This window comes from Girardinichthys multiradiatus, chromosome 22 (genome assembly GCF_021462225.1).
Source record: "Girardinichthys multiradiatus isolate DD_20200921_A chromosome 22, DD_fGirMul_XY1, whole genome shotgun sequence".
NCBI classification, from domain to species: domain Eukaryota; kingdom Metazoa; phylum Chordata; class Actinopteri; order Cyprinodontiformes; family Goodeidae; genus Girardinichthys; species Girardinichthys multiradiatus.
In genome coordinates this window covers 41,806,274-41,816,561 of record NC_061814.1, presented here as the reverse complement: position 1 = coordinate 41,816,561, position 10,288 = coordinate 41,806,274, and the positions used below count along the sequence as shown (strand labels likewise).

General features: G+C 39.9%; 1 protein-coding gene across 1 annotated transcript; it reads right to left on the bottom strand.

Moving 5' to 3' along the window:
* LOC124859355 (spermatogenesis-associated protein 48) lies at positions 1-10,008 on the bottom strand. The gene is made up of 9 exons (XM_047352102.1): positions 9,341-10,008; positions 8,574-8,671; positions 6,753-6,835; positions 6,241-6,379; positions 5,453-5,520; positions 5,308-5,349; positions 2,915-3,022; positions 2,675-2,761; positions 1-968 (listed from the first exon to the last, which is right to left on the bottom strand). Exons 1-9 carry the CDS (start codon positions 9,660-9,662, stop codon positions 821-823), a joined length of 1,095 nt encoding a protein of 364 aa, XP_047208058.1. The 5' UTR covers positions 9,663-10,008; the 3' UTR covers positions 1-820.
* Positions 10,009-10,288: the final 280 nt, after the last annotated feature.

The following is a 10,288-nucleotide window of genomic DNA, read 5'->3' as shown; positions in this document are numbered from 1 at the left end:
TTTTAAGTTGTTAACCACTCTTTTATTCTATTCACAGCTGTGGACGCTTGATGCGATGCACCACAAAGAACCAAATTCGGTCCTAAATGTGAGATCAGGTCTCCAAGCCCTCACCAAATCACCAGTGTGTTCATGTAGAAATCCCTCCGAAGTGCAAATCTAAACAAACTATAGATGAAGAGAAACAGGAAAACCAGCTCATTCCTATTTCCTGTGTAAGCGCGAAGCTGCACAAACCACAGACATAAAGATATAACTGGCAGGAACTTCATAATAATCTCTACACAATATGTCTGCCTCAGAATGACGTGTCAGCTAGGGACTGTGGATTGTTTAAAGCTGTGAAAACTAGCAGGAATTTAAACCAGCCACCAGCTAAGAACCTGCTGTTGTTTCTTTATACAAGCTAAATAGAAATGTGGTGGAATGGAAAAACCTTTACTCTCATCCATTTATTCCCTTTTTTAGGCTCTTTGCCCCCTTATGAAACACACACACACACACACACACACACACACAAACACACACACACACACACACACACACACACACACACACACACACACACACACACACACACACACACACACACACATATACAGTGAACGACTGAGTGCGTCCGTAAGAGAGCAAATGTATAAGAGGACAATGCAAACGCTCACTACCCAGAGTTAGAAAACCACTCATCTAAATCAGGGAAATTATGATAATGGAGAAGCTCATTATTCTCCAACTGACTCCGAATCAGTCACTGACATCACATAGTTATAGACCTATTCATATAAACTGATTGGATGGCATAAAAAGAAGGATGATGGCTTCAAAACTTTCCCATCTTCACAAGGCTAACGTCTCTCCTTGGGTTTGCTCGAGCGGGAGGAAGCCGGGCACTCAGGTAGGGGTTGCAAGGGGTCACGGTGGTCACCATCCTGGACAGAGGAGCTGCACGCACAGATCCTCTGGTCACTCTGTGAAAATATGCAAAGCATGTAGGGATTCAGATGAAACAAAAATTGGACTTTTTTGACCTACATACAATACACTGTGCCAGAAAGAAGCACAGCAGATTGAGGCCATTATCCCTATGGTGAAACATGGTGGTGGCAGCATTATGCTATAGGAACTGTGGGTGTAAGCATATACATATGTGTGTCAAAATGTTTGCAAATTTTGTGTACGCAACTGACAGCATCTCTCACAAAGGAAAGGAATATTCTCATTTTGGGCCTTTGTTTAGCAGGAAATTATAAATGGTGGAAAAAATGATTTAAATAAAATTTGTTTTTGAATAATAAACAACACAGTACTGTGGTTTTAACTGAACTAGAGAAGCAGAAATCTCAGGGAGCTTCTGACTGTTGCAGCAGACCGTTAATCAGTCCAAGTGCCTGTCTTTTTTTCTGTTTTGGGGAAAAACGCTGGGAGGCCAGCCTAATCAGCAGAGGAAACAGATCTCGGAGGGTGTCAGGCACCAGGAAAATGGATCTGGGTTGTGAAAAACCACCATTACCACGAGCTGCTCTGGATTCAGCCATCTGGAGATGCCTGCTCCAAAAGCCAGTAAAGTTTGTTAAACTGGGGCCCAGCTAGGAAACAGGTTTACACCTCCTCAACAGACACCCAATTCTCCCAGAGGGGAACAGCATTTGCTCTGCAGATCCTGTGTCTGTCATCATGTATAAAAACCCTTTTCTGATATAAAAAAAAAAAAACCTTACTTGACTTTGATTTATTCACTCAGTTATTTAATTTACTGATTAAAACAAATAAATTATCTTTATTTTAACAGTTTTAAAAACGTCTTATTTCTGACCTGTTTGTCTTCATGGGATGACATCTGTTGTTTTTTAAACTTCATTCTTGATTTTTTTTTAAATAATAATGTTTTCTATTATGACCGGTTGTACAGACTGGCTATTTACTTGAGTTTACGTTACATTAGATGTAAAATTCTACATGGCTGTAAAGTAATGCCACTCAATTAAACACGCAGAAGACAGAAAGATAGAAATACTAATAATTTACAATTCAAGATAAGACTGCGAAATCAACCTTTTATGCTTTTTAACTAATGAAGCTGTACAAAAACTGACTAACAAAAAAATATTGATGCCATTTATTTATATTTTCTTGTAGGTTTAACCAAATGTTTTTGTTGCATTGCCACTTGTTTTATTTTCTGGCAAGAAAACAGTGATCAATGCCCTCGTCTGATCCAACTAATGCAGTGATTGTGAAGCATGTATCCAGAAACATTTTTCCTTTTTGTTTCTCTTAAAACCCAAATATGAACAAAACTAATTAATATTTGCATGAAAGTGTTGGAGCGTCATTACGTCTTCTTTTTGATGACAATGAAATATGGGAACAGCTTTATGGCCTCATGTCGCCCTCTAGTGGACGTTTGTGATTATCCACAACCATGCATGCACACACCTCTACCCAAGGACAAGTTAAGAGAGACCAATTAACCAATCAGTCATGTTTTTGGACCATGGGAGGAAGTCGGAGAACCTGGAGAGAACCCATGCATGGGAAGAACATACCAACTCCATGAATAAAGACCCCAAGCCAGGAACCCAGGACCTTCTTGTTGCAAGGCAACAGTGCTACCATACAGCCTGGTTTGTGATAACAGTTGCTATAATTGTAAATAAGAATAAATCTTCCTCACCCAGAGACAGTGGTGTCATTAGCAGCAGGGGGAGCAGCAGGGGGAGCATAGACACCCTTGCCTGTGTAACCTGGGATGGTGGTTCGGCTGGCATAGAAACAGAAATGTGCAAACAAACACCATGAACTCCTACAGGTAGCTGAATATTGTAGTATGACCCAACATTTAAATATATGATAGTACAAGAGCAGGTTCTTATAGGTCATTTGTTAACATGTGTGAAAATAGTACATGTTTTACTTTGCTGTCAGTGTGTACGATGGTATGATGCTCCTCTTCACAGTTAGTGGTTGAAAATCTTCATCTACGTTGTCAATGTTGTCCATGTTCTCTGAGCCAATTATCCCGCTGCAAATACATGAGACCCCACATGCATTCTTGTTAAAACCGAACACCCCATGGTTAGGTAGCTTTTAAAACAACCTTCAGCAGGAATTACCCTCAGTAGTGTCTTACATTACTGTGGAGGAATTTGGGTTTGCAGACATTTTTATCTACACAGCTCTGTAAAGGTCCCACCAAAAAATTTCAGTCAGAATGAAATCTGGACTTTAATTGGGTCATAGCTAAACTTGATCCTTCTCTTTTTCAGCCGCTCTGTTTATCTGCTGCTTTATTTGGGTCAATGTTCTGTTTATGACCCATTTTAGACCAGATTTAACTTTACAATGCTTTAGTATACAAAGAGTTCATAGTTGACTTAATGACTACAAGTTGCACAAGTCCTGTTGCTGCAAAACAAGCCCATATCTGTCATAATGAGGTTTGCGGGTGGACCAAAGTGCAGACAAGAGCTGGGCAGCAACATGTTGTAAAAGGTTTTCAGCTTTATTTCCAGAGGTTATCAAAGAAACCAAACAAGGCACTGCAGATACAAACAAAGTCCAGATCCAAAAGCTTACAAGATCAGTCCTGCAGGAACATGGAATAACTCAGCACAAATATGTGGGTTGAGAATGGGGTATGACAAACACAAGGAACCAGCCACGAACAATGACACAAAACCAACTTATGTACTGTGAGATAACAAAGGCAGATAATCAACGGAAAACAGGGAACAGGTGCGACAAGGAGGCAGGGAAGTAGAAGGAACAGGTGAAACAAATACAAAGACTGAGGATGGGCAAAGTAACTAATAAACAATAAACAGAAACACAGACCAAGCAAATCTATAGACAAAGATAAATAATCAAATGGGGAATAAGAAAACTAGAATAATCATGACTAAAGTAAACAGAGAAACTAGAGGGAACATAGGAACAACAATAATAACCTGAGAACAAACAAAGAACCCATAAAGAAAACCTGAGTACAAACCTAACCACACTGACTGAAATAACTGGAAAGGAAACAGAAAATAAACTAGTAAACAAGAAGAGTGCAAAGGAACAAATAATAAAACACAATTAAACACAAAGATACTAAAGAGAAATAAAACTAGAGAATCCAGGGAAGACCAAGAACTATAATAATTACAATAATAATAATAATAATAATAATAATAATAATAATAATAATAAACCATACAAAGTAATAAGAAAACAACCATAAAAGAACTTAAGAAGTAAACACTAGGAGAAAAGAAAACATGATACAAAAACCAAAATAGAAAAATCTAAGCAAAAGGTAAACAAGCACAAAGCCACAAACAGAGTCCAAAAATGTCACTCTGTGACATTATCATCACCTCTCCACCACCATGCTTAATAGTTGGAATTAGGTATTTTGAGCTAACATGTTCTGTTTGGTTTTCTTCAAATATGGCACTATACATAATAACCAAACATCTCCTCTTTTATGTCATATGTTTTAGACATGTTTTTACAGAAGTCTTATTGGTCATTAAGATGTAACTTTGCAAACCTAATTATGTTACTCTTTCCTTTTCTAGATTTATTGGAGAACTTTTCCCTTTTATTGTACCAAAGAAGCCCAACTTGTTCATGGTTTTTCCAAATGTCCTGCCATTAACAGCAAAGAGTCTAACATGAACTTTTAAGTTAAAGTTTCTGGGATGTGTACCCTTGGAAAGATGAGCAGCTGTCATGGTTTGTGTAGCGGAGGACCCCGGAATGCAGACAACAGGCAGCATGACGGTGAGTAAAGATTTAATCTTGGAAAAAACAAAAACTCACTCACTAGAGGAGGCAGGAACAAAACAGTGAAAAGGCAGGCGAGAAGAAAAGGTGGCAAGAGCAAAACAGAGACTCTAGAATAAAAACTTAAAACACAACTAGTAAACCATGAAACTAAAGCATAACCAGATCCAACAAACCTGATTTGACAAAACATGAACTAGAAGACAAAAACTAAAGCATGACCAGGAAAATAACAGAAGCATGATTCAAAACCTATCAAGAATAATAATAAGAACCCCAAAACACCCACAAATCATGACAGCAGCATCATTTACTTTCCTCTTTTTCATTGTGAAATGATGGATTTCAAACTATCTGCAGGTGGATGGAAACAGATCTTTGCTTAAGATCTTAGCAGCTGATTAGCAGTACCTGGCAGCTAACCTTCCTACTAAATTAAATGAAAGCAGCAGGGATGTACTTAGTTTTTCCCATGTCCATATGAACATGTACAGTTGACCTGTCAGAAAATGTGTGGTATTCTCCAAAACTTACGTGAACGAAGGGATTTGACTCGATCTTGCATATCTGCTGCAGCTGCAAGAAAAGCAAAATCAAACAAATAAAACGTATGTTGGACTCACGATTGTAATGAAGACTCAGATAGAAATGTAGACTCCACCAAAAGTAGAAAACGTACAATGAAATGGGTTTCTTGGCATCGTTCCTGGACCGAAGCTGTCGTCTGTTCCACTCAGCACCTACAGACTTGAGACGAACAGTAACAATTAATCTGAAAGCAGCATTTAACCAATGTGTAACTGTAGAAACATCTTACTATGTAAAATAAACCACTGAGAAGATAAAAAACTGGAAGACCCCTTTTCTAATGAAGGACCATGCCAACGTTTGAAGCTCAAAGTAATTTTTTGGAAAACGATATAAATGTGGGGCTCAGAGGATTGTGATACAAGGAGTTCTCCACAAACCGGATCACTGCAGTAACCCAACAACAGCAGCACCGACAGCTCAAAACAGCTCAACATAGCTGCTGATTTGGTTAAAATTGTAAAAACAAGAGCCATTTTGAAAAATTGGGGTCAGTATTAAGTTATTTAGCGTGGCTAGATTATTTGTATTTGCTTTATTTTTAGCATTTTCAGACGCATATTTTATTGTTCCCTATTTCTGTGTTATGTGAAGCAAATACACATTGTGAATACATCCCTTCCCTTACTTTAAGTAAATGATTCAAGTTGATTATTTCCAATAAAGAGCACCAGGTTAATTATATCTCAGATTAGAGAGCACCACATTTTCAGTTTTCAGTATTCTGGCCCTTTAAGAGGAAGAAATGAAGAAAAAGGGAGATATTGTCTAAATTGTTTAAAAATGTAATTTCAGTCAGCTGAAAGCAGTGGGCATCAGGACAGAGGCAAACAACAGAGCTCCAGCTTTGGCAGCGTTTGTTTCCTCTCCATGGCTCACCTGCCACAGCTGAGGCCTGCCGTTGTAGTGCCGTGCAGAGGCCCGGTCGCTCACAGGGTCAGCCAGTCTTTCCAGGGTCACATCAGCTGCATTTAAGCATCCAGGGAACTTGAAAGACCAGTTTACCTCCTCGTAGCTCCTGTAAAGATATAGGTGGTTCTGGAAAAGTGTTTGGGTTTATATACTCACCACTGACTGTTTTCTTTTGTTATTTTAATTCTTATGCAGCCTCTTCCATTTCACAATCTCAATAAGGCAACCTAAGTGAGGATCTGACTCTGCTAAAGGTATTAAATAAGGTTTGATTTTATCTGCATGATTTCTCTGCACAGCTCTTAACACGAACAGAGGCCATCCAGTTTGCTGATGACATCACTGAAGCAGAGAGTTTAACCCACTCACTCTGAATTACTCTGAATAGCAAAATGACACTGTGTGTAGACTTTCCATTATAAACTGTGTGGGAGGGGAGCTTTGTTTGACTTTATGATTGAATGTCTCTGTTTTCTGACCTCTGAGTGGCAGAAGTGTAGATGTAGCGCTGAACTGCTGCTGAGTCAACGCTCCATAAGCTCTGGTCAGAGGAGGAGGTCTCCTTGAAAAGGATTTTTAATGTAGTAACATCATTAAGGAAGTTTAATTTCATGCACATCCGTCCATCCATCCATCCATCCATCACATAGTGTAGCATGATACCTGCAGGATAAGTCCAGCTTACAGTTAACTTTATAGTTCAACCCAGTCCCCATAAATACTTTGTGTACAACTTCCCGTGTGCCCCTATAAGTTACACATAAGTACCCCTGCTTTACCCTTGGAGGTATCCTGCAGCTACTCCAATAGGTACCTTGTAAGTACAAGCTAATAACTCATTTCATAATATAGCAGAGTCCCCACAGATGCTGTGTATGTACCCATAGGTTAGCTGGGTTAAGCCCCTCTAGAACATTGTAGGTATCCTGTAAGTAGCCCCGTTAGTACCCAGTGAGTTCACTATGGGTACCCTGTAAGTCCTCCCCAACATACACTATATGTACCCTAAAAATATCCTCAAGCTGTACCATGAGTACCCTAAAGATATCACACAAGTACCCTGTAGGTACCAATGTAAATAATCAACTCCTTAGCATTCTGAAAGTACCCAATAAATACCCTTTAGGCACTCTGTAGGTACCAGCAGATGTCCTTTAAGTACCGGTTAAATGCTCATTAACAGTGCTGTGAGTACTACAGAGGTACCTTGTAAGTGCTTTTAGTGCCATCTGTACTTAATAAGCACTCTATAGATAGCCTGTAGGTATACCTATGAGTGCCCCATATGTAACCTCTAAGTATCCAATGAGTACACAGTAGATAAACTTTACCTACTGTCAAAAAACCTAATGTGTAACCTATTAGTACCCTGTGGGTTTGCTGTAATTATTGCATAGGTATTCTTTAAGTACCTCAGTGAGTAACCAATGAGAACCCTTTAGGTACACCTATAAGTACCCCATGGACAACGTGCAAGTATACCATATGTACCCAGAAAATACCCTTTAATTACCGGACATCAGTAACCAAAGAGTGACCTGAGTTGTACTGTGGTTATTGCTGTCAGTACTCTGAAAGCACCTGTTAAATACCCCTGAGGTACACCTGTAAAAAGCCCCAAAATAATCTGTAAAGTATTGTATACAGTTACAATGTAAGTACCCTTTAGGTACTTGTGTACCTACGGTGGGAAAATTGTATGAACACCTGTGATAACCCTGTTGGTAAATTATGAGTACTTCTAGGAACCAGTAGGTATCCTGTAAGTACCTCTTTGGCAACATGTAAGCATCCCATCGGTACCTTGATAACACTTATAATTAGTACCATAAGTATCCTATTAAAACCCTATAGGTACCCTGTAAGTACCCTTCGAAGTATCGCATTATTACTGGGTTGTAGTCTGTAATATTGCTTCTCACAGGTACTGTACCATTTAGTACTCTCCACTGTGACAACGCCTGATTTGTTCAGTTATATTTAGACATAAAATCATAAAGCAGGATAATGTTATCAAAGTGCAGACCAGTCCACATACTAGTCCACTGTCGGGATGCTGGTGAGGACTTTTTATAGATAATACTTCACTCCTGCTATAAAACACAAGTGATTACTTCAGCGGTGCAGTAAATGTAACAGCTAAACTGCAGTGTCTGACCAGCAGTAGACTGTTAAACAGTTGAAAAAGAACATCAGTGCCAAGAGTTAATGAACGTTTGTAATGTGTGGACTGTTCAGTTCCTCCATGTGACAACACAAACACATTTCAGAGCTGGACAGCCAGTTCAGTCATTACTCACCAGATGTCCAGGGTGTTTATCAGGGAGCCTGTTGTGGGTTACTGCTTTCGCTGTTGTCCTCTGTGGCTCTAGCTGAATGTTAATGGAAACGGCTGAACCTTGGAACAACACAACAGCGTTCAAGTTTCTGCGACAAAATTGTGAATTATAATCATGAATGACAGAACATGGGCTCCAAGTCAAATTACCTCCCAAGGAGTCCCAGTAGCACAGAATCAGGGGGCCACATCGGACCAAATTTTACAGTCAGAGTTTTAAAACTGAACCTTTAGTTGTTTTTTTTATTTTAGGATTTTAAAAACTATCTATCTAAAATCCCCCTCAAGTCTTGTCTTTGCTGCTCTCCTCTGTTTTGAATTCTCACAATGAAGCAACCATTAGCTTTAATGGGGGGCGATTACAGGCGCAGCCAAGCAGAGCTCAGAGAATTGTTGCCTTTTCAGCCCAGTTATATATCTCTTTATGCCATTTCATTTGCATTCACTCTCTGTTTTCAGTTGTCCATTGTGCATTTTTGCATTGCTGGTGTGTTGGGGAGGGGGTTGCATGGAGGTGGGCAAAGTGATGGACTGTGAGGAATTCAGACTTTTCTGAAACTCTGTTTTAGTCCCTTAAAAAAAGGTTTGTATTTCTTCTCTTGTTTCCGACAACCTTTCGGAGTTTTGTTGCAAAAAGTGAACAATGTCTTAAATCCTTTACTGCACTAAACTATAAACTTCTGATGTGTAGTCCTACATCACTTTACAGCAGATATCCAAAACCCTTACCTGAAGGGTTGGGAGCTGTTTGAGGCCTCTTCCTGAATCCTTGTGGGGACCGCCACGAAGAGGCCACCTGAGGCAGATCTGGGAATTCTGGCCTGCCTTGGATCCCAAGTTGCTCCTTGGCCCCTGCACTCAGCTGGCTGCTGCAAGGGTCCAACAGGGGGACTTCACCTCGTAAAGGAGCCAGGGCAACATACTGCTGAGAGCTTACACATCCAGGTCCCGGGTCATTCCTCCTTCCTGCCCGGCACAGACTGGAGTTCAGCCTCTTGACCACTTGCATTTCTCTGGAAAAAGACTTGAACGGGTCCAAAACTGCAGCCATTCTTGACAGTGGAGAAAGTCACAGGATGCTTGTGTTTCCGTAGACAAAGCACGTTGCCCAGAGACCATTGTGGTTTTCAGCTCTGATCAAATGACATGCAGGGAGAGAGAAAGGCCATGAAGTGCTGCTACCCATGTAGAGCAAACAAAGACCTCAGATCCAACCTTTCAGGAACTCTGCGTTTTTCTTGTGTTGCCCAGAAAATGCCTGTTCTTCAGTTTCATAGTCAGTGAAAACAGCCTCTTCTACCACGCTGATGCCATCTTGAGTCTGTAATATACATTATGTTGTCATGACCTTGCTATGTTTGAGCACCTGTGATACATGTCACAGTATTTGTACCATATTTTGTAAATTAAGGAATGCATTAAGTTACAAAATAATCTATAACCCTGAAATACTAATTTGTCTTTTCTTCAACGGGAAGAGAACTCGTGGAAAACTCTGAAGGAGTAAGCGCCTCTAGATAGTGTTATCTACAACAGTGTTGATTAAGGGATGATGGAGAAAAAATAATACATTTTGTTTCTATAGGGTGTCTAAAGTGGCGTGGCCACACCCTTCCCAAATTGCATCTCTGATTGGCTGAACAGTCATTTTAAACTTCCTGAAGTTACCGACACCAG